At 37.6% G+C, this 26,109-nt stretch overlaps 1 protein-coding gene across 3 annotated transcripts in view; it reads left to right on the forward strand.

Annotated features, from left to right (window-relative positions):
* Positions 1-26,109, forward strand: part of MIER1 (MIER1 transcriptional regulator) — a 1,388,802-nt gene that overhangs the window by 852,333 nt on the left and 510,360 nt on the right. For all 3 annotated transcript variants that reach the window (XM_044085588.1, XM_044085589.1, XM_044085590.1), the window contains exon 9: positions 25,453-25,580. In XM_044085588.1, the coding sequence (XP_043941523.1) occupies positions 25,453-25,580 (128 nt within the window). The remainder of the gene's footprint in view (positions 1-25,452; positions 25,581-26,109) is intronic.

Below are 26,109 nucleotides of genomic sequence, written 5' to 3' on the forward strand. Positions count from 1 at the left end.
GGTTAGGGCATGGGGCCTAACAACCTCTTCATACCTCCTGACTGGGTTATCCTGTTATGTTTTATTTGCTTGCTTACACTGATTTTGCATTACATTGCATTGCTTGCATATGTGGATAAGCTTTACTTATGTATTGCCTTCCTTTTGGGGGCACCTGACATCTGGGGCAAGAAAGACTGAAGAACATGGCGTCGGCTGTGTCTTATATACTCTGGCCTTCCTGACGTCAGAAGAGTAAGCGACTACAACCGACGCCGGACCAAGACTTTGGAATTCGGCCGACCGAGGGACCGCCTGACGGCTGAAAACCCATCTGTGATTACTGCAGCTGTATTAGCACTCGAACATCTACATTTATGGTAGGTACAAAACTGTACTTTTTTAAATGTTTATCAGTTTCAAGAAATACAAGTGAATTTAATTTTTATGGAGACTCTGTTTTATTGTATGACTATGGAATGCAATAGTTAAAAGATTTTAATTATTCTGCGGAAGGTCTGTGCAAACTCACGAGTTTTAATAAAACGTTTCATACTTCCGGTAAGCTGTTTGTATTTCTGTATTTTTATTTTATTTTAATGGCATTCACCAGCAGTTAGTGACCATGTTGTGGAATTTATCTTGTGGAATGGTATGGGAATTATTATTTAATTTATTATGTAATTTGTGTGTGCAAATTTTGGAAACTTAACTTCTAACAAAAAATACCGTTTTAGTGTGTGTATAATGTTATGCTTGACAATACAATATTAATATTGGGAAATTACTACTGCAATGTTACTTGGATGTCTATTATTTGGTAAAACAGTGGCCATTTTTGGTCCACAAGATTAATTTACTAGTTTGTGAAGGTGAAAATCATTGCAGTCAAGTGCGGCACTAATGTCAAAGTTATTAACATCACTGAAGTTGGTAGTAATACAGAAATGGATGTAATTTATGATATACAGTGCAATGAAAAAAGTATTTGCCCCCTTCCTGATTTCTTATTTTTTTGCATGTTGGTCACATTTAAATGTTTCAGATCATCAAACAAATTTAAATATTAGACAAATATTAGAAAAAGATAACCCAGGTAAACACAAAATGCAGTTTTTAAGTGATGATTTTAATTATTTCTTAAGGGAAAAAACTATCCAAACCTACATGGCCCTATGTTAAAAAGTAATTGCCCCCGTGCTAAATCATGAAGTAACTGTGGTTAATCACATTTTGGGAAAGCTGAGTTCAATTTCACTAGCCACACCCAGGCCTGATTACTGCTAGACCAGTTGAATCAAGAGGTCACTTAAATAAAACCTGTCAAAGTGAAGTAGGCCAAAAGATCCCAAAAAGGAAGACATCATGCCGTGATCTAAAGAAATTCCGCAACAGATGAGAAACAAAAGTAATTGACATCTATCACTCTGGAAAAGATTACAAAGCCATTTCTAAAGCTTCGGGACTCCACAGAACCACTGTGAAACCCATTATCCACAAATGGAGAAAACATGGAACAGTGGTGAACCTTCCCATGAGTGGCCGGCCTACAAACATTACCCCAAGAGTGCAGCAACGACTCATCCAAGAGGTCACAAAAGAACCCAGAACAACATCTAAAGAACTGCAGGCCTCACTTGCCTCAGTTAAGGTAATTGTTCATGACTCAACCATAAATAACAGACTGAGCAAAAATGGCATGCATGGCAGAGTTCCAAGGCGAAAACCACTGCTGACCAGAAAGAACATAAAGGTTCATCTCACTTTTGCCAAAAAAACATCTTGATGATCCCCAAGACTTTTGGGAAAATATTCTCTGGACTGATGAAACAAAAGTTGAACTTTTGGGAGGTGTGCTTCCCATTACATCTGGCGTAAAAGTAACACAGCATTTCAGAAAAAGAACATCATGCTAACAGTCAAACATGGTGATGGTAGTGTGATGGTCTGGGGCTGCTTTGCTGCTTCTGGACCTGGACATCTTGCTGTGATTGATGGAAACATGAATTCTGCTCTCTACCAAAAAATCCTGAAGGAGAATGTCTGGCCATCAGTTTGTGACCTCAAGCTGAAGCACACTTGGGTTCTGCAACAGGGCAGTGATCCAAAACGCACCAGCAAGTCCACCTCTGAATGGCTTAAGAAAAACCAAAATGAAGGTTTTGGAATAGCCTAGTCAAAGTCCGGACTTGAATCCAATTGAGATGCTATGGCATGACCTTAAAAAGGCAGTTCATGCTCGGAAACCCTCCAGTATGGCTGAATTAAAACAATTCTGCAAAGAAGAGTGGGCCAAAATTCCTCAGCAGCGATGTGAATGGCTCATTGCTAGTTATCGCAAATGCTTGATTGCAGTTGTTCCTGCTAAGGGTGGGACAACCAGTTATTAGGTTAAGGGCAATTACTTTTTCACATAGGGCCATGTAGGTGTAGATATTTTTCTTCCTTAATAAAATCATCACTTAAAAACTGCATTTTGTGTTTACTTGGGTTATCTTTGTCTAATATTTACATTTGTTTGATGATCTGAAACATTTGTGTGTGACAAACATGCAAAAAAAAAAAGAAATCAGGAAGCGGGTAAATACTTTTTTATTGCATTGTAAACGTTATAAGAGAGGAAGTAAGAGAGTCTACATTTAATTTCATGTTGTAGTACTTCTTAATGAAGATAATTGAAAGCAACCAGTAGGAAGGGGCTAACAAGAACAAAAGACATACGGGATCTGGTCACCTTGAAAAAGAAGCAGTGTATTGTTTTATGTGATAATATTGGGAGAGTTGAGTCAAGATGGATGAATGCCAGTTCTGCTAAATTTGCTTTATTTTTTAAGATTAGAAAGGAAAGACAACTTTGCTTTGATGATACTGGTCTTTAAAATACATGGATGAAAAAAAGAGTATTTAAGAATTTTTGAGCCAGTTGGTTCTTCTGATTGGTTGACTAGGTGAAATGTTTAATGACTGCAGTGTCATGAAGGACTGGCAAATCACACGTCCTGGGATGATGTGAGCATGAAAGCTGAATGGAGTGATTTTGATACGTCATTGTTGCATTTCATATACTGTGTTAATGTGAGTCATTGGCTGAAATTACTGCGGCCAGAAATAGACCACACACAAGAGGGAGGTAATGTAAGGGATTTTGGAAGGAGTAAGAGTATTAATAAAGAGGAGTGATAAGAGAAACAGGGAAGCATTTGTCGCATATTATTGTCCAAGGACAGTATGTTAGGCATGATCACCTGTACACTGACCGAAGGTTTAGATGATACTGGATAGATCTACATGACCTAAGCATCACAATGTTAGAAAAAAAAGAGAGAGAATTAGAACATATGAGACAATGGGTAGTAGTATATGTAACAGAACAAAAGGAATAGTGAAATTATGGGGAGGATAAAAATTTTTTTTTCTCTCTCTTTAGGTAAGATACTTCCATTTGTTTGTGCAGTAGTGGAGAAAGATAGTGCAGTTAGGTGTTGTCTGTAGATAAGGGTTTATGAGCCAGTGGTGTATTTATAAAGGAAACTGAGGTAGTACAGAAGGCTCGAGTCAAGTCTGGTATCCAGTCTGTCACCCAGAGGGTGACAGGACTAACAAGAAACAAGAGTACAAAGGATTTCTCCAGATAAAATCAGTTTAGCTAGCATGTCTAGGAGACTCTGTCTCTGATACCCCGTGGAAGGAATAAAGACGCCTTGTTGAAGTTTCAAGTATGTTATTCAGTTAGGTAAGTGGATAGACAAGGATGTACATACACGTGTCAGTAAAGAATTAGTTATGTGTATGTTTGTGGAGAAGTTATAGTGTTCAACTGCCCCCAGTCCCAAATTTGTCTCATATTTTTGTTCTGGCCATCATAAAAATCTGTGGTTGCTTAGATAATTATTGTTGGTTGCAGTCACCAAATAATGACAGATGTGAGTTTCAGACTTCATACCTTTGAGAAAATGCTTGTAAAGTAAAACCTGTTATACTAGCAATTTTCTAAGTATGTAAAGAGCAATATTTAAAATATGTCCCTGATTTGGGTCTTTGTTCCTGAATCTCAAAATTAATGGTTGAGAGGTCAGCAGGGCTGCAGTGGGTTGCACTTTATTGTTCCAACAGTAGCATACTGAAATATATTTCTGGGCTGTTACTTATGTATTTATTCATTTGACTGTAAGCAGACAGACATACAAGTGGCTGTAATTGGTTGTGTTCATTAAATGTGTGTAAAGCTTTTATAATATTTTGATAAGCAAGAAAGGATACAAGACTGTGAAAAGCGCAGTATGTTTTATGCAGAGAGTTGTAAGTGCTTATTGGCACTATTTTGTTCAGGTGACAAAACAGGTTTGTCATGTTGCTGTGATTGGATCTATATGTCAAATGGAAATAAAATGAGCAATTTTTTTTGTCTGTAGTCAGGAGTTGTGTTAAAAAATTCAAAAGTGGGCAAGAATTTTTTAAGCTGTGTGGCTTTGTTGAAATGCTTGGAGCTCACCTTCAGTTCTATGCTGAGGTGTCTTCTGTGTTCCACAGTGATGTTGTGGACAAGTAAAAATATACAAAGTTTATGCCGATTCTGCTAATTAAGTATAGTTACGACTGGCATGGCCAAGGAGACAGGCGTTTGTGTCTTCTTACAGTGCAGTATGGATACATTTTTCTGGTAGCTATGGAGGTGTGCGTCCATTAGCATCACAAGAGTTCTAATTTTATGGTAAAAGACTGTATTTACACATTTCTGCCCTCACTCCCAGGAGGACAGATTTACACATATATACATTTTGTGTACTAATGAGTTTGAACTCTCTGCTATGATTTTTGATGCCTGCCACTATGATTTTGAAAGCTGAAAGGTCCTGCTTCTACTGTGTTCTAATTTTATTATCTGATAGTAGTGGGGAGGTGAACAAATATTAGTATTCATAAAGTATGATCCAATGTTTTCTGCTGTGTCTGGATTCAACCTGTGGGACATTGGATCCAACACCAAACGATTCCCAACCCTTTAACCTGTCTTGGCTTCATCTCTCTTCACCCTAACTCCCTGCTTTTTCTCCCTCAACTTCCTAGATTGAGTTTACCACCATTCGTGGTCTGCAGCTTGGTCCTTGGCTCCAGGTGATGTTTCTTTTTTTTTTCCCTTGAAAATCTATTTAGAAATGCTGAGATCTTTTTTTCCTTACCCCTTAATTTAGTGCTCAGTCTTTTCTGGTTATTTTTAGATACTTTTTAGGTAGTGTAATGTAGTTTATTAAGTTAGATAGCTAGATTCCTTTTTCACGGTACCATTCCCATTGTTTTTTCCTGTTGTAGGCTTTTTCTATCTTCTTTTTCTTGTGTCTGTGTGTGTTTATAGTAGGATGGACAAAGGGTTTAAAAAGTGCATCTCCTGTGGGCACAAACAACACACAAGATGCACATCTCAGGTGTGTTTATTGCCTTGGCCAGGAGCAAGGTTGCTGTGTCTGAGAGCTTTGGCTCTCGTGCTGTCAATGAGCACAAGGCTAAGCTCATGTTAAAAGGACTTTTACCTTCCATCTCATCATCCATTTCTACTTACAAGGCTTCTCCTCCAGATCTCAAGACTGGGCCTGAGAAGCCTTAGCCTCAAGACTCCAGATACTGCAGGTGGGAGCACAAGTAGTCTTCTTTGGGCTCCACCTGTGAGACTGCTCCATTGGGTTCCCCGGACCCAAAAGTCCCCTCATCTTTTGGCTTCCCCAGGTACATCAGCATCACCTTCAGCACTGAAAGCTTCACAAAAACTTATCCGGCTCTGAGAATTCTCAGCCCTTTTCTGATAAAAGAAGCACCTTCTGGTAGGGCAGTGTTCCCCTTTTCTCCTTGCACTTCTCCTCTTCGCTCAGTGGAGGCTTCCCCATCTCCAACCCAATTCGTAGCTTCCCCAGCTCGGATCTGGCATGCGAGGTCCTCTTCACATCGCCCCTCAAAGCTATCCTTAGTGGCCTTATCTGTCTGTTCATCGAGGTCGGTGGGCAGCATCAAACAGTCAGATCCGGAGCAGCCGATGTTGTCTTTTTTGCATGCACAGATGCAATTAGGGCTTATCCTCTCAGGTCCAGTTGTATTTCCACCCTCCAATTCAGATCCAGCAGCCTGGTTGTCTTTGTATCAGTCCTATTCCTTGGTTAAATAAGGGTCTTTCTTTCATTCCTTCAAGAAATACTGATGTAACTGATATCATGATTGATATTAAAATGTTTACAAGAAATATAGCCTTGAAAATGCTATTTGGGAATGATGCTAGATGTGAAAATGTAAATATTTTTAAGAAGCCTTCTGCCTTTATACCACAAATGCATCCAATGCTTGAAGCATTTGAAAAGGCCTGTGAGAGAGATTTGATACAATTTTCTTTAAGTCACAATAAACCTGATTTTTACAATTTAAGTCTTAAGAGAATGAAGCCATTAAAAGACTGCAGAATAATAAGCAGATTGTGATTAGACAGGCTGATAAAGGTGGGGCGATAGTTGTTTTAAATCATGATATGTATACTAATAAGATGAATGAATTATTAGACGATAGAGAAACATACCAAAATTTAAATGGAGTGTTGCTAGATAAGACTATTAAAAATGTGCAGGCTGAATTGTATGACTTGCTTTTGCGCAATGTCATAGATAATGATTTATATAAATATTTTTAGTAGAAAGACCTGTAATTCCTGTTTTCAGAGGGCTACCAAAAATACATAAAGTTTTGATGGACCCTCCAATGAGACTTATTGTCTCAGGAAATGGTTGGCTCACCGAGCCATTTTCAATCTACTTAGAAAAGCAATTCAGACCAATAGTTGACAATATACAATCAGTAATAAAGGACACAAAACAATTTTTAGAGAGCTATGCAAGTTATGTTTTTTCAACAAAAGATGCTGATAGTGATCTATCTGTAACTTTAGATGTGGTGTCCCTTTTTACATCAATACTGAATGCAGTAGGAATGGAATATGTGAGACTGCTGTTAATTGACAAAGGGCTATCTAGGGTCCACTTTATGAGGTGTATGCTATTGCTAGATATAGTATTGAGTAATAATGTATTTATGTATGACAACAAATACTATTTGCAAAAGAAAGGGGTCGACATGGGGGGACCCCTTGTGCAAATTCGTATGCGAATTTAGTATTGGCATACTGGGAAGCCACTTATGTTATGGGTGATACACTGTCAAATAGACACATTAGATACTATGGGCGTTTTGTAGATGATGTTTTTCTGATTTGGAGTGGTTCTAAACAACAGTTAGAGGATTTTGTCACCTATATAAATGGGACAACAGATTTTCTAAAATTTGAATGTAAGAGTTCATCACAACGGATAGAATTCTTAGATGTAAAATTAACTAGAGAGGATAGTGTTGTGAGAATAGATAGGTATAGGAAACCCTGTTGGAGAAACAATTTGCTACTGGGCATATATATCAAAACATCGTGAAAAGCCAAGCACTGAGGGTGTCTAGGTTAACTAGCCGAGATGACAATTATCAAAATCAACAAAAGGTATTAGCAGACACCTTTATGGAAAGGGGATATTCTAAGAAAGAAATAGATGGTATATTTAAAGAAAGTACTTCATATAGGAAAGGTAAAGGTAAACCATTTTTTCATAAAACAAGGACTGATAGAGGAAACGATAATGAGTTGCATAGAGTGGAACAATGCGTTAAGAAAAATAGAATAGTAATTCCATTTACAAATAGGAATTCAAAAATTAAAGAAATAATAAATAAAAACTGGGGATTGTTAATGGTGAATGATGAGATAACTGAATTAGTGGGAACTGAACCTAGCTTTACATACAAGAATATGAAGTCTTTGAAAAGATTGCTCTGCTATGAGGAAAACTTGAAAGAAGGACCACATATACAGAGAAAAGTAACATTTTCATGCAGGAATTGCAATCAATGCATATATATGGTTAATGAAAATAAATTTATACATCCAGATACAGGACAACAGTATATTTTCCATTATTATGCTGATTGCAGATCTAGAGACCTTATATATTTAGCTCAATGTCAAACATGTAGGTTCTTTTACGTAGGAAGGACAAATAGGACACTTAGGGAATGTGTTAGGGAGCATGTATATGCCATCAATAAAGAAGATGAGGGGAATGCTTTGGCTAGGCATGTCTTAGAATATGGAACTACACATAAATTTAAATTTAGAGTCCTACAATTAGTTAAAAAAACAGGTAGATTAAGTGACATTAAGATTCATACAGAAGAAATAGAAAATAAATGGATAATGAGGCTGCAAGCGCATAGAGCCCATGGTTTAAATGACAAGGTGTCACTTAAACCTTTTTTAGTGAAGCGTCCATATGCACATTAGAAAAAATCTTTTTGAAATACATAGTTATAATATTAAATAGTATTAACATAAATTCATGAAAGTATGTTATGTATATGCATTAATATTTTTAGAAATGAGATGAATTTTTAATGTATTTATGTAAATGTTATATATGTTTGCACAAGTTTTCTGATCATATTAATGTGAGAGAGGTAATTAATATTGTGCTTTTGTTGCATGTTATTTTGAAAGAAGTTTTAGAAATAGATGTATGTGTTTTTAAAGGATTCATTGTTTTTATGATGTCATAATGACATTAAGTGATTGGATGAATTATTTTTTTTTAAAACGTTATATAAGGGCATGGGTGATATGAACAGTTATACTTTGGAAGTCTGATGAAACGTTTGCTAGAATGTGAAAGCGCTTACTATTGGATCCTGTATATGTTTTTTGTTTTGGATTAAACTGTGTTAAAAAATAGCTGTGACAAGCCTCTTCTGTTGTTGCTCTGCTATTCTTTGGTAGCCTCGACTCCGACTTGTTTGAGGCCATTGGCACCTTGGAGTTGTGGTGTCGAGACTAGAGTTTCTGGATCAGGGTCAACTTTTCCAGTTTCAAGATAGTCACTCTCTCACAGAGCTTCAGCTTTAGACAGCTCAGCTCTGATCTCAATGTTAAGTCTAGCCGCTATCTCACGGGTTTTGAGTTGTCTTCTGTACCCTTGGGCTTCAGGATCCTCAGGGCCAAGAGGGCTGCTTCATCATTCAACATTGTGGAGAAGATGTTCTCTTCTAGAAAGAAGAATCGGATGTCTCCAACTGGCACCCCTTCCCAGTTTTCATGTATGACTCAGATTAGCCTGCTCTAGGGCAGCCTGCATCGATTGGCTTCCAGACTGCCTCCTTAGCGGGGCTACCCCACTCCTCGCCCTCTTTTCCAGCTTCGTCCTGGCTACGATTTTGGGGAAGATAAAGTGCAAGAAAAAGCTCTTGGATTCTTTGGAGGAATCATCTCTGAAGATACTGACCTCGAGGAAGGAGAGGGTTCCCCCAGGTCCCCATATGATGACACCTCTTTTAGTGATTTATTGGCGCTGCTTTGCCATTGCAGCGACTGGACCACCAAAACATTCTGTCTGGAGGAGTCAGTTTTTCTGGAGGCCATTGGTATAGGCCCATCCACACCCTGGGTGGGATCCCCCTCTTTATGTCCTCACAGACCTGGTGTCCCAGAGGTTGTGGAAGGAACCCGAGGCAATCGAACCTGTTCCTAGGAGTCCAGACAAAATTCTCCCCCTCCCCCAAGACAGGCCTCATTGGAGCAAGGGTTTGGCCATTGATGCCTTTCTGGTGGTCGCAGCCACCAAAAAGGAGATTTCTGAAGAGAGCTCCTGGATCCATCCTCAAGGAGTCTCAGACACTGGCTCAATTAGGGAAGAGATCCTATGCCTCATCCACCTTTGCTTTGAGGCCCTTAACTTCTTGTTACACTTGACAAGTTTTCAGCAAGACCTTATCTTTGAAGTGTCAAGCATCGTTGGATACCCAAAAAGAAGCTGGAGATTCAGTTGTCCACCTTGACTTACATCATGTGTTTCAATGAGAATCATTTTTAATACAGTTGATGGAGTATCCAGAGTGGCAGGTTCCAAGACTGCAGTGAGGTGAACAGCTTCAAAGTGTCCTTCATCAGTGCCCCTGTTGACAGGTCATCCTTTTTCAGACCCAAGGTTAAAGACATGTTGACATGGAGTGAACAAGAGTGGAAGACAATGTCTTCCATAAAATTTCACTTTTCTACTCTCCAGCAATCCTTATCTAGGAATCAGAAAGGGGATAAGCATCTCCTTTATAGGAAGTCACAGTTCTCTTCCCAGGATGCTGCTCCAGAAGGTTTCTACCGGGGAGGGTCATAACAGATGCCACCTGCGAGGCAGGAGCAATCCACAGAGTGAGGTCTTCCGGCGGGCCCTTTCAGCATTCCTGAAGAGTTGCCCGACTGCTCGTTTCTGAAGGCAGTCAAAGGTTGTCTAGCTCTCCACCCAAAAGCTTGGGAGGTCATCAACTCAGATCCCTGAGTGCTGAGAGTCATGTCCAGAAGTTATGTCATTTGCTTTATACAAGTTCTGAAATGTCTACCAGAATGTCTCCCAGATGTTCCACCCCATCAGAAATGCTTCACCATGGCAGAGATCCAAAAGCTGCTTGCAAATTGAGTCATTCAAGAGGTCCCAACAGACCAGATAGGACCTAGGGTCTATTCCAGATTCTTTTTAGTACCAAAGGAAAAAAATGACCTCAGACCAATCTTGGACATAAGCAAGCTAAATCAGTTTGTCAGAAAGACCAAGTTCCAGATGGTCACCATGCAGTCCATATTATGTCTCTGAGGAAGGACAGTTGGATGTGCTTGATAGACCTGAAGGATGCCTGCTATCATATCAAGATAGATTGGCTTGAGGGGCAGAGCCTAGATGGCCAACTGAGAGCAGTGAATTTTGAGAGCTCCATAAACTAATATAATAATATAGGAAAATTTTATTATTTTCAAATTTAAAATGTCAGAAATCTATAGATAAACTACTAAACTACATAAATATCAATTTTGGTGGAGATATACAAAACTTTTCCTGTCAAGTAACTTGGAGATGTATTGAGTCACTGAATATGAACAGCTCAAGGAATTCTCATTCAGATGCTGCTTTGAAAAAAGAACTGCAATTGATGAGATCTACCTTACAGGAACCATCTTTGAAGATGGATGGCTTTAAAAATGACTTAGAAAACCTCAAACTAAATTCTCAAAAACAGACTGATACTCTTAAGGGACTATTACAGCAACACCATAAAAATAACAAATATAGAGACTTCTCTAAATGACATTGAAGGGAGACTCAACGAGGAAGAATTCCGAATTTCTGCTTAAACAGAATACATGGCTGCTTAACAAAATAGATGACTTAGAAAACAGGGAAAGGAGAAACAACATAAGGATCTTTGGCCTGCCTGAAAACACTGAAGGAGAAGGCATTATTTAATTCTTAACAACCTGGATTCTTGAATTTTTAGACTTGAAAGAGGGACTTTCGTTTGGAATTGAAAGGGCGCATAGAGCACTGAGGAAACCTGCTTCTAACTCAACAAATACTCCACCTAAATCCATAGTTACAAAATTTCTTTCATTTCTGGACAAGGAACTAATATTAAAATCTGCTTAGAGAAAATCACCCTTAAAATACAATCAAAGTCTGATAAGGTTTGACAATGACTATTCTTCCAGAATACTAGAACAAAGGAAAAAAAGTCTGGTCAGTAATAAAACTGTTGAAACAAAACATTAAAGCACTGCTGACCTCTCCAGTCAAGATAAAAATACTTTTTGCCAATGAGATGAGAACCTTTAATGACTTTGCTACCCTATTCATCAAAAACAACAACATAGTGTCTATCCCAGAAGAAATGGAATGGATGGCCCCTTCTCTTAAAAGAATAAAATAAATTATTTTACTGATGCTAGAAAGAAGAAACAAACTGATTCCAAGATAGCTGTCCCAAAATAATAACTCTTACAACTTCATCTCTCAAAGTATCAACTGATATGGTAAATTACTTGTCTGTTTTTATTTAAAAAAGGAGGGATTCTTAATCAACTGAGAAACAGTAATGATTTATTCAGAATGTTCAAAGAGTCCAATAATTCTTCACAAACAAAGGTAGGTCAAGATGGGTTACTATTTACATTATATATAAGCCAAACAAAGCAACATGTAATACAAACATAGAAGTTTATATTTCCCTACTTGAACTCAATGAATACTTATCTTGTTCATTTTTCATTGATTTTACTTATAGTAATTTAAGTAATTGATTAACTAATTGAACAAGGTACCATTCATCAGAGTTCAGACTCAAATGTAACAAATTAACATAATATATAATAGCAGTAATAGTAGAGTGTTTTGAAAAAAAAATGCTGTAATGGAAACTAATGCCTTCTTCAGTTAAAGTATGATTTAGAAATGTCATGTATATCCTGGTTAAATAATAGTAGCAAGCTCTTACTACAAATGTCATCATTATTCTGTCTAAATATAGTTAACATCAATTATGTCAGGTATCACAGCTACGAGAGCTGTTTGATCAGTCCTGATATGGTGTGCGTGGATGCAGCTGTGTCTGGCAGCTAGTACAAATGTCATTGTTATTCTGTCTAAACATAGTTAATATCAGTTATGTCAGGTATCACAGCTACGAGAGCTGTTTGATCAGTCCTGATATGGTGTGCGTGGATGCAGCTGTGTCTGGCGGCTAGTACAAATGTCATTATTATTCTGTCTAAACATAGTTAATATCAGTTATGGTAGGTATCATAGCTTCGAGTGCTGTTTGATCAATCTTGATATTGTCTGCATGGATGCAGCTGTGTCTGGCAACTGTTATATGTTGCTGTTTTTATCTTCGGGAAGTGTGGGTTGCATCTTGTGATCAAGGTTTACTGATGCTTGTGTATTAGGAAGAGACATTTGGTGTTTTAGCCTGGATCCAGGGGAAGGGGGTGGATAGAACTGTGATTTGGGATATTTTGGCAGAGAATGGTTTGTTTGTCTGCTGAGTGAGAGGTGGGAGGGCTGGAGAAGTGTGTTGTCTCATGTGGCGGCTTCTGGGAGGTTTTTCTTTTTATCTGTTTGCTCTCCGTTCTTTTCCTGCCTGCTGCCTCGCTGAAAGAGAGGGAATTTAGGCTTGAAGTTGCAGCGAAGTGAAGCTTTGCTTTAGGTGCATCGCGAACATCTGGTATGCAGTACACAGACACACTAACAGAAACAAATGCTCCCAGGCTGCTATGGTAACGGAGAGAGAGTGATGATAATGCGTAACGGCTCTGAGGAGCCTCCAAGATGATTCTCGGCAATGACATTTTTGGTTTAAAAAAAATATATATATCTATATCTATATATATATATATATATATATATATATATATATATATATATATATACATACACATATATATAAAAGGGCTGTTTTAAACCACATGTACACATATTGATGGTCTCCAAACACTTTGTTTAGCTCATTAAGTTGATTCTTGATAAAAAAAAAATAAATAATAAGTGCAATTTTATATTTAAAATGTATTTTGGTCCAAATACATTAAGGACTTGCATAAGAGTGGAAGTCTAAGTTATTGTGAAAGACTTAAGAGCACTTGGTCTTGTGCAGTACCCATTGCAGTGGTCTGGAAGGTGAGCTTGCTCGGATGTGTTGGGCATATGGGATAGCTGATTCTAGGGGTGTTTGAGGTTGCTGGGAAGTGCTAGAGAGTAATCAGATTTCCTTCGTGGAGATATCTGTGGGAATGGAAGGTGTGTTGAGTGGTTCACTGGCAGAGTGGCCACTGCATGGAACAGGCTGGTAAAATGGAACAGGACAAATATTGATTTGGATATTTTAAGAACAACCTGGAAACACACCACATGAACTAGTGAATGGTATTCTGGCAAAACTGGATGGGCATTGTTGCCCATGCTTGAAGTACTGATATGTGTGTATGTAAGGATGGAAATATAACAAATAAGAAACTAGAAGGGTTTCATAATTTAAAGTCTATGGACTGTATAAACATGTGTGGAAGGAGCTAATGATAAGAATAAACATTACAGCTTGTGGTCTCTCAAATAACTAAGCAACAGCCAAAAAAAAACAACACACAATAGTTATGTAATGTATGATTTTTAGTAAATCTAGACATAAAATATATAATCATCATATAAGATGAAGCAGTCTGCTGAATTTAGATATTAAAGACAGGATTTAATAACATAGGCTTGTGTATAATAACACTGTTGTCTTAACTTGTCATAAATGACATACGCTACATTGAACATCAAGGGGAAGCATGATGATTTTCTTATATAAGTAAATATACATAAGTCATGCAATTGCTTTAACTTGAATTGTAGTTTTTGTAACCCATCTTGAGCATGTATAACACTTAAGTGGTTACCAAGGTAACTAATGTTTTATACATAGCATCAAACTGACAATGTTGTTCAAGAGAAACAATAGAAGCCCAAACTTGAAATGTCACAGAATGTGACAGTCATATTTTGAACAAGTAGTATTAAATTGACAATAGACACTCAATTTAGTAACATGGGCTTGAGTATAATAGTACTACTGATGTGAAGTTGTTCTGTCTCGCCATTCATTCTTACAGATGGGTTTGGAGCCGATCCCTCGGCTCCAAGTCGGCCTACTACAAAGCTCAAGGTCTTCAAATTGCTTGAGGCCAAGTCCCTATCCCATGATGCACGTAGAGTTACCTCTGATCTAGTTTGCCATTGCAACAGATCGGGGGGTCTCAGTAGCTTGGGCCATTAAAACCTTACTTTTACAAACTCTTGCAAAAAAAGATCTTCAGTGGTGGTTGATCTCACTTCATGTCACGATAGGGCGTCCCTTTGTTTTAACCCCACCAACGACCACAGTGACCACAGATGCTTTCCTGATAGTGTGTGGGGGGGGGCATTTTCAGGGAAGGACAGCCCAAGACACATGGACCGATCAAGAGACACATATGCTTATCAGTGTCTTAGAGAAGAGAGCAGTACTTTTGGCATTGCAGTACTTTCAGGACTCTCTTCCTCTGGGTACAATTGTGATTCAGACAGACAACATGTCAGTAGTCTTTTACTTGAACAAACAAGGAGGAACCAGGTCATATCCCCTTTGTCGCGATGCCGTAAGAGTATGGCAATGGGCTGTATCCACTCAGTGCTTTTTGTTAGCAATGCACATCCCGGGGAAATACAATGTGATAGCAGACAAGCTGAGCAGAGCAATTTTGTTGCCCCACATGTATTCCCTCAAGAAAGAAATAGAGGACAGGATATTCCGCATGTGGGGCCAGCCTTGCTGCCAGTCACATAAACACGAAATGCAGAAGCTACTTTGCCCTGATTCCCCCTCCAGGAGAAGCCCCAAGGGACGCACTCGTTCGCGATTGGCCTCCAGGTCTCCTCTGTGCATTTCCACCAATCCCATTGGTACCCAAGGTTCTACAGAAAGCAAAACCTCTGGGAAGGACCATCGTTCTAATAGCCCCTCATTGGCCTCATCAGATTTGGTTCTTGTTCCTTCGACTTCATCTTTTGGAGGACCCTTGGATTTTGGACCCAGTTCCAGACCTTCTGACGCACTTGTTGGGGGAACTTCATCCCTCTCTGCAGTCCCTGAAGTTGACAGCTTGACTGCTCCAATTCCTGTCATAGCCAGGTTCCATGACCTTTCCAATCAGACTAAGCAAATTCTCTTATCCTCTCATAAATCTTCTACGAGGAAACTATACCTTAGCAAATGGAAGAATTTTCTATATGGGCCTCTAAAAACAATATTGATCCTTACCAAGCCTCTATGGCCTCCATTTTAGAGTTCTTGACCATGATTTTCAACAAAGCCTTGTCCATTAAGCCTCTTTACTTGATTTTCCTTGCTGACAGTCTCTCACTTCGAACAAACCCCTCCTTTTTGCCTAAGGTTTGCACTGAAACTAATCTTAACCATTTTATTGATTTGCCAGTTTTCTTCCCCAATCACTCCAGCAATCTAGAATACATGCTGCACAAACTTGATGTTCACAGACAGCTCAGATTTTACTTGGATAGAACAAAAAATTTTAGGAAATCGGAACAGCTTTTTGTTTCCTTTTCAGACTCCAAGAAAGATATGCCAGTGGCTAAAACAACACTGTCTAAATGGTTATCTGATTGTATCACATTTGCTTATTCAGCTGCCAATATGCCCTTACAACACAAAATTAAAGCTCATTCAACCAGAGCAGTTTCTACATCCTCTGTCTTTTCTGCCAGACTTCCTATTGGTAACATTTGTGCAGCAGCCACTTGGTCAAGACCTCATACCTTTATCACTCATTACAAAGTTGACAGGGCCTCTTTTGGGTCTACTGTCCTGAAGAACATACTCCCGTGTGCCACCCGAGGTAGATGGTGCTTGGGATGCTACCCATCTGTAAGAATGAATGGTGAGATAAAACAACTTCACATAAAGAAGTTATGTACTTGCCATAACGTTCCAAGTGAGTTGTTCATCTTGCCTTCATTCTTACGTCCCTCCCTCCCTCCTTACCCCCTCCTGGGCTTTTATAAGACCAAGATGCTGGATCCTTCTTGGTTGCTCAACCCTTCTGTACTTTCTCTTATGGGGTGATAGAATGACATATGGTATTATTATATGCATCAAACAAGATCTGAGATAACTCTAGGTGCATCATGGGATAGAGACTTGGCCTTGAGCTATTTGAAGACCTCGATCTTTGTAGTAGGCCGACTCGGAGTGGATCGGCTCCGAACCCCTCTATTAGAATGAAGGCGAGATGAACAACTCGCATGGAACGTTATGGTAAGTACATAACTTCTTTTTTTAACTTGTCATAAATGACATGTACCATATTGAACATCAAGGGGAAGCATGATGATTTTCTCATATAAGTAAATGTGCATAAGAAGTCATATAATTGCTTTAACTTGAATAGTGGTTTTGTAACACATCTTGACCATACATAATACTTAAGCTGTTACCAAGGTAACTAATGTTTTATACATGACATCAAACTGACAAAGTTGTTCAAGGGAAACAGTAGAAGCCTGAACTAGGAATGTCTCAGAATGTAACAATCACACTCTGAACAAGTAGTACCAAATTGACAATAATCGCTCAGTTTAACCTTTGCTGATTATACAAAATAGAATGTTGCCATTTAAATCTAAAAACTTTCAGTATAATTTATGAATATGGAAATGGAATTTGTAATCATTAATCACAGTAAGTGAATTTGTTGTTTTTAACCTATAATTTCACTCTTTTTGTAATAAGAAATGGCAGATATGAAAATCCTTATGTGTAGGGAATGGGGGCTAGAGGAATGCACTGAAAATTAAAATGCACTAAATTTCATCAATGTTTACATAAAACAGACTTGATGCTTTAAGTAAGTTAGCAACAAAGTGATTACTTAAATGCTGGCAAACAGTGAAATACTGTGTACCTATAAATATTGTGGGAAGAAATAGCCAAGGAATTGTTATGGCTAGGCTTGTATAGGCCCTATGGCCGATAGCCTAGTACCAACCTATGTACCTATATAACTTCTGAAATATCCAGTAAAATACATTGTATTATAAACATTAGGTATAAATATTATTACTGTCTGTTTATATTAAGTAATAAGTTTTGAAAGACTTCATCAATAAGGGTGAATATGTTAAATAACTGTATGCTATAATCTTTTACTGAGGTTTTGTATATGATACATCCTACTTTACTATGATTGAATTGCTTGTCATCTATCTTTCATGTAAATATTAATTGCTTATACAGTAAGTAGACATTTATATTGTATTAGAATTCTGTCTAATCTGCAATAGTACTATATCTGTTTAAAGTAATATAAATATTGCTTATTCCTATTACAAATATTCTCCATATGATATTTCAATTTATGGAGCTCAGATGTTCTGGATCGTCAAGGTATGAGTGATAATCTGATGGACTTAGGTTTAGCCATCAGATTAGGAATGATTTTCATTCCATGGCTAGTGCGGATCTTAGTTTTCTTAATATTTATTAATTTAATTTTATTATTTCACAAAAACATTTTAGCATGCCTGAGCAAAACATTACTTTATTGGTAAACACTCAAAGTATAAAACTGATAATTTCCTTTAAAAGCTCAAACATATGCTTTAAAGTTATCAGAGGAAAATGTTTAATAGTCACAATAAAACAAAAAATACATAGTCTAAATAACCCAAGATGGATTCAACTTTATTATCTTTAAATACCAGTGGCTTAAACAAAGCACACATTGTCTTCCTTCAAGAAACTCATTTCAAGACAAATGACAATTACAAATGGAATCCTAAGGAATATATGATATTGGCGCTTTCCACTTATAAGACAAAGACAAAAAGGGTAGCAGTTTTATGGAAAACAAATGTGATTAACCCAGAAATCATTTATAAGTATGAAGATAAAGAAGGCCTTATGGCATTAGTAATAGTTAAATATAATAACAGAATATGGACCCTAGCCAGTCTGTACTGGTTCCCAGGCATTGGCTCAGGAACTGTTAAAAAAAAAAAAAAAAACACTTGGATTTCATTTCCAATATTTATAAAAGCAACTTAATATTAGGAGGAGATTTTAACTGTATATTTGATATTTCTGAAACTACAAATAAAAGACCGCTGCGTACATTTGCTGTATCAAAAGCTTCAGACAAGTGGGTAGAAACATTTCATCTTGTAGATACTTTTAAATTTAAAGAAGATAAATCTTTGTTGTTTTCCTATCAATATCACAGATTTGGTACCCAAACTAGAATAGATAAAATATTTTCTGCCCATGACTTACACTCTAAAATCATTAATTTCTCAATCACTCCGTGTCCCTTTTCAGACCACAATTCATTGATACTAAAACTTCAAAATGGGTACAAACCGTAAATCTTTAACTCCAAAATTCCAGCATGTATAACTAAAATTAAAGAGTTCAAACCCTGGTTATTTGAATTACAGTTTTTCTTCGCTATTAATTACACCACAGAGATAAATAAAATCATAATATGCGACTCATTAAAAGCTTACATATATGGTAAAACCCTAACTTGGTATAAAAAAAACAGATACTGGGATTCTGAATTAAGCTGAAAAAATTCAAAATAATTTGGAGATGAAAACAAAAGTAGAAGTATTAAATAATAAATACAATGAAATTCTAACACACAAAGCTAGTTTAGCTTTAGAAAAACTAAAAATTAATACCTTGCCACTTCTCCCAAATATCTACATAATTTATCCACAAAAATGAAAGTACAATCAAAAGCTAATAACAAAAGTATCTTCCATAAAAAGAAAGGGGAAAATGTCTCAGATACAGGTGACATTCTTGATAGAAATCACTATATGGAACATTTCCAAAAAGAAAATATGCATATCAATCAATTAAATCTAGATGAAAAATATTCTAATATTAAAAAAAACAGAAAAATTAAAACTAGATCTACAAGCACCCATATCCTGCAAAGAAATTACAGATACAGTAAAAGAGGGTAAAAATAATAAAACTCCACGTATAGATGGCATAATTATGGAAATATATAAACTTTTTCCTTCAAAGATAATATCCCTCTTCCATAAAACTCTATTAGAAATTCAGTCACAAGCTTTAATACCACCCTCTTGGAGATATTCCTTAATCACACCAATCCTAAAGGAAAACAAATCCCTAAACCTCCATACCTCATATAGACCTATGTCATTATTAAATAATGACTATAAGAAATTTATGACCATATTAACTAACAGAATGAAAATACCACTATCCAAAACAATAAATAATGATCAAACTGGATTTATATATCATGGACACACACATGACAATATTAAAATGATAATTTTTCTTATAGATTATGTTAATAAAGAAAATAAAGAAACACTCATAATTGGCTTAGATATAGAGAAAGCCTTTGATTCCCTAAATTAGGACTATTTATCCAAACGTCTGGTGTTATTTGAATTTCCTCCTTCCTTTGTTCATCTGCTAAAGAATATATATGCAAATAATTTAGCGTATGTTAAGCTATGTCCTTTCACCTCTGAATCTATACATATAACAAAGGGTACTAAACAAGGATGTCCCATGTCACCAATTCTATTTGCTTTGGCTATTGAAATATTGGCAGATTCAATACGTAACAATACAAAAATCAAAGGAGTAGATGTTTATGAACAATACAACTCTAAAGTAATGCTCTTTGCTGATATATTATTAACATTATCTAATACAAAAGAGACATTAGAAGAATTAGATATTTTAATTAACACATTTTACAGGACTTTAGGACTCCATTTCAGCAAATCAGAATTAAAATTTTTATTTTTAAATAAAAAAAAAAAAATAATTGCAGACAAAGGGGAATCACATTATAGGGAAACAAGAATCTACCTTAAAATATCTAGGAATTGAGTTATGCAAGGATAATAATGAATTAGTCTAAAAAAAACTACAATAATATCATTACTACAATTAAGATATCTGTGGAAAAGTGGAACAAAATAATAGTAACATTTGAAGATAGACTGCAGTTAATAAAATAAAAATGGTTTTACTACCCAAGATTCTTTATATAGCTTTGACAATACAGCTGTTACCAGAACTGAATATACTCAAAGAAACAAACTCACGCCTAATAAAATTTTGATGGTTTCCCAAAAGAAACAGAATAACTTTAATACATCATATGAGACCATGGAATCAGGGAGGATTAAACTTTCCTGATATAGAAACATATCATCAATGTCTAAAACAATCTCAAATTGGATAAGTCCAAATTATTCTGCAAATTGGAAAGAATTACTAACTGTAATATCAATAAATTAATTTGATTTACTAAAAAATTTCAAATAACAGATAAAAACAATTTGCCATGGGCACATATGTATTACTATACAATATAACATAACTTAGCCCACTAAAACTCGTATGATTAATTATTACATTGACTCATTTAGGAAAATTATTAATGCAAATATCGATTTAAAATCTGGTTTGATCTTTTAACACCATTCATAATTACAAAGAGCTATCCACATCAAATATACAGAGAAATAATTAATTCCTGGGAACAGAAAGGATTTGTTTGTTGATTTCAATGTATCAAAGAACTAAAAGTTCTGGATATGCAGACAATAAAACAACATACAAAATTCCACAACATGATTGGCTAACTATGCAAAGCATTCTGACATATTCGCAAGATTTATGCAGAATAATTAGTAATTCTTCATTTAAAGAAATAACCAAACTTACGAAATACCTATATGAAATCATATATAATGATTATGACATGAGAAGTAGTATTTTGAAATTTTACAAGATATTGATAAATTATAAAACAACACCCAAATCCTCATAGGTTCATAGGTTTGTACTAGGCTATCGGCCCTAGGGCCTATACAAGCCTAGCTATAACAATTCCTTGGATAGTTCTTCCCACAATATTTACTTCCCTGGACCCCTGTCTAGCAGGGTGACTGACGTGATCCCCGGGGTGAATTTCCTATCTCCCATCCAATCGTCAAGGTTCCCTTTGAAGAGGGCCAAGGAGGCCCCCTGCTTGACATGTATGGGCAGTCTATTCCAGAGTATGGGGAGTGTCTGGGTCAGGAACATATCCCTCCAGCATGTTTTGTTCATTGTGATGACAAGGTTTAGATCCCTGGAGCTTGTGGCTCTGAGGGATTGGGATTTCTTTAAGTGGAGTATATCCAACAGCTCAGGGTTTGACATGGCCTTGTATGTTAAGCAGAGATTGCCTCTGAGTAGACGATATGCCACAGAGTATAGCTGGAGTTTTTTTAGAAGGTCAGTATAGGGCATCTGCTTTAGGCCTTTGATTCTTTTAGTGAGGTATTTCTGCGGCCTTTCCAGCTGTTGCAGATGTCTTGTGAGGTACATACCAAACGGGGCGTTGTACTCAATAATGGGTCATATTGGAATTATATAACAAAAGGACACTAATTACAGCTAACTGAAGAAATTAAATCAAATATTTTATTATCAATAAAATATACGTCCTGTACACAATACGGGAAAGTTTTTAATTGGAAATGCTTGCACAGAGCATTCTTAACTCCAGATGGAATTACTAAAATTAATTCTTCCACAAAGGGAATATGTTAGAGGTGTGAACAAATACACAATGCAGATTGGAATCATATTTTTCGACTGTGTTAAAATTAAGCCATTTTGGAATGGTATTAAAAACATTTTACAAGCTTTATTTAATGATTCATTTAACTTATCTAAAGCTGTAGTATTATTAAATTTGTATGAAGGTCCTAAAGCTCTAGTATTATTAAATTTGTATGAAGGTCCTCATTTGAATGTGTTAAATATGTACCTAGTATGGACAATACTTGCAATCTCAAGGAAGTGTATAACAATAAGATGGAGTACAAATACAATACCGACTTTGGAAGTCTTTTACAGCCTACTGAAGACCACAGTATTGATGGAAATTAAAATTAAAGAATTAAGGATTCATCCTAAGCCATTTATTAACAGTCCATGGGAAATAAGTATCATCATTGATTGACACTTTACAATAACTGAACAGATACACTCTGATAACTGGATTGTTATACCTATAAAGTAATTGTATATATTGAGCTCTGTTATAGCATCAGACTGATGTAAATAGTGTACATAGTTATTTAAGATGTTATATCCGGGTGTTCACCAAGTGCATGGCTCTGGCTGCAGGGATTTCAGGTCTTCCTGTACCTGGACAGTAGGCTCCTTATTCCCTCCACAAAGGCATTATCAGTGATCTTGGCCAGAGATTCCTTGCTTCAGCTATGCAACATCTTAAGTATTGTAGTCAGGTACTCAAAATCAAGCCTTCAGCCTGTATAGTTTTAGAGACCAAAGGATGTCATCTGGACACAGTCCCATCAAATTGCCAGGTTCCCAAGCTCTAGGGTTTTCAGTCTTCGAGCTCAGGCCACTGTGGAACATGCACATCTGAAACCTCTGACTCATACAGTTCTAAGACTTCTGGGTCATATGGCAGCATTGATGGGGACTGGTCCCTTTTGCCAGGTATCATAGGAATATACTACAATGGACTGTGGCCATTCAGTGGTCCCTCCTAATAAACCTATTGGATTTTCCTATATTGCTGAAAAGAATGTTTCACAAGCAGATTCGGGTGGCCACAGTTTCCATTAGTGGAACAAAGGAGACAGTTTGTAATTCCTTATTTTTCAGCCACAGTCACCATGTATGCCTCCCTCTTCGGTTGGGGGGTATTTTGAAGGGAGGGCAGTTCAAGGATCTTGGTCGTCTACAGAGGCTCACATTCACATCAGCATTCTGGAGATGAGAGCAGTCATCCTAGCATTGCATGCTTTTCAGGACGTCTTCCCCAGAAGTGTGATTGCAGTACAGACAGACACAACATGTTGGTCATCTGATATCTCAACAAACAGTGGGAACATGTTTTTACCCTCTCTGTCAGGTAGCCGTGAGGGTTTGGCAATGGGCAGTCTCCTCTCAGCAGTTTCTGGTGACAACACATATCTCAGGGAAGCCCAACATTCTGGCCTACAGTGTCAGCAGGAGCACCTTATTGCCTCATGAGTGGTCCTTAAATCCAGTAGTGGCAGCTCAAATTTTTTGGTGCTGGGGCACTGTGTATTCTGACCTGTGTCCCTGTCCAACATCAAATGAGACAGCTACTGTACCATCATTTCCCTTTGGGGCAGGCACACATTTAACACTGATGTTTGCTTGTCCCCAGGTCTCCTTCATGGTTATCCTCCAGTTCCTCTGATAGTGAAGTTTGTAAAGAAAGCAGCCCTTTGCAGAGCTTCAGTGATTCTCATCTCCCCTTTTGCCATCGCCAAGTGTGGTTTCCCCTTCCTTTGGCCTCCTGTGAGACACCTCCCTTGGCTGTTGGATCCTTTTCTGGATATCATCTCTAATCCAGCCAGGTTGGATCCCCCCAAACTCCAGTGCCTCAAGCTGACCGCCTGGTTCCTCCAGGTCCCTTGATGGCCAGGAATTCCAAGCTTTTCACAGGCGATGGATCATATTTTGTCATCTTCTCAGAATCTACTAGAAAAGTGTATACCAGTAAATGGAAGAGATTTGTTTTGTGGGTGTAAGCTTGGGACTTGATTCCTTCTTTGCCCACCTTGGAGTCAGTTTTGGATTTTCTAGCTGAGTTGTTCAGCTCAGAAGCTCAGACTCTAGCTTCTCTACTATCAAGGCATATTTAGCAGCCATTTCAAAAGATAATGTGTCATTGGCTTCTCTCTGAAAGGTACTTTTCTTCTGTATCTACCAGTACAGGATCCAGTCCCTCCCTGGGATTTCCCTTTTGTTCTTCAGGTTCTATCTGCCCTCCCATTTGAACCTTCAGTCACCTCAGATTTGAAGCTATCGTCTTGGAAAATTTTGATTTTTGTTGCGATTACCTCAGCCAAAAGGGTTTCAGAATTGCAAGCAATTGATTCTTCTTCTCCTTACTTAATTTTTCCATAAGGATAGGGTTTCTGTTCATATGAACCCTTCCTTTTTACATAGGATAACCTCTAAGAATAATCTTTTAACAGCTCCATTCATCTTCCTGTGTTTTTCCCATTTTTTTCAACAAAGATGAATACCTTTTGCACTGTTTAGATGTGCATAGGCAACTAAGGTTTTATCTTGACTGTACCAAGTCTTTCAGGAAATCCAGCCAGTTTGTTTCCTTTTCAAAATCCAAGCTGGGTTCACTTTTGTCTAAGTGGCTGTCAGATTGTATTTCATTTGCATATTCCTTAAAAGGCAGGAAAGCTTAAAGGTCATTCAGCTAGGGCTGTAGTTACTTCTACAGATTTTCTTTCTAGACCTATGGATGGTGTCTGCCCTGCTGTTACTTGGTTGGGCCATCATATCTTTGTGTCACATTATAAGGTGAGCATTCAGTCCAGGTCCAGGACTTCTTTTGGTTCTACTGTGGGTTGCAGAATATCCTTCCTTACTGAGGAATTGTCATGGCTGGGGATTGTGTCTCAGAGGTTGAATCCAGACGGAGCAGACAGTATTGGATATGAAAGTTATGTGCTCACCATAATAATAGATCCATGTTGTCTGTCTCCATCTGGTTCAGCCTTCCCACCCTCCTGCCCCCGTCGTCCTTTCTGATTTGGCAACTCTTTCCCTCTGTGGTGACTGGACAGCAAAGATGCTTTCATTCTGATAGCTTAGAGTCTCGCTTTTCCCCTGTTTTTTGTCCATTGTATCTGTGGAGGAAGTAGGGATTAGTTTAATACATTGCATCATTATAATTTGACTCGTGGGGCAAATTTGATCTGGGGAGTTGAGGGAGGAGCGGGGAGTTTTGGCTAAGGGAGGCAGAGCCAAGATGGGCTAAAGGCTTTTGAATAGGCCATTGTCAGATCCAAAGTTCCACAGGTTGAACCAGATGGAGACAGACAACATGGATGTATCGTTATGGTGAGTACATAACTTTAATTTTCTGGATTTTGTGTGTGTTACAAACTAGTTCTCTTTATTTTACAGGTAAGAACAAGGTCAGTAGGGGATTGTGTGGCATTTTATTACATGTGGAAGAAATCTGAACGTTTTGACTTCTTTGCACAACAAACACGCTTCGGGAAAAAGAAATACAATCTTCACCCTGGTGTGACGTAAGTTGCTTAATTTGCATATATTTTTGTGACTAGATTGAATGTACTGCAACACAGTATTTTTTTGTGTATGGTCATGTAACACACACACTGTAGCATGTTTATTGGCAGCTCTGTTTTGTTAAAAGGTCATGTTATACTTTGATGCCCCTTCATTTCACTGTTGCAGTATTCAATATAATAGGGATCCCCTGCAAAGGGTAACCCGACATCCAGCCAGTATACCAAAACCTTTAGGTTGCTTAAGGGTACACTCTACGTCACAGGTATGCGTCCCGCACATGGCATAAGACGTAAAAGTGATGTCTGGATGTACCATCCTCAGAATTTCATTGTTGCCAGCCTGAACACTATCTTCATTCGTCAGTCTGAACACTCACTTCTTTTCCTGGTCCAGGGCTAGCACTGGTTTTGCTAGGACCATTCCTCATGGGTTCCTAGAGGGCTCTACTGGTCTTTCCTCCTCCCACTCTACTACCTGTGCCTTTGCACTCTTCCTATTGTAAGTAATATTGAAACAGTGAAATGG

Source organism: Protopterus annectens, chromosome 10.part0 (genome assembly GCF_019279795.1).
Source record: "Protopterus annectens isolate FY-2018-M chromosome 10.part0, PAN1.0, whole genome shotgun sequence".
In the NCBI taxonomy this organism is placed as follows: domain Eukaryota; kingdom Metazoa; phylum Chordata; order Ceratodontiformes; family Protopteridae; genus Protopterus; species Protopterus annectens.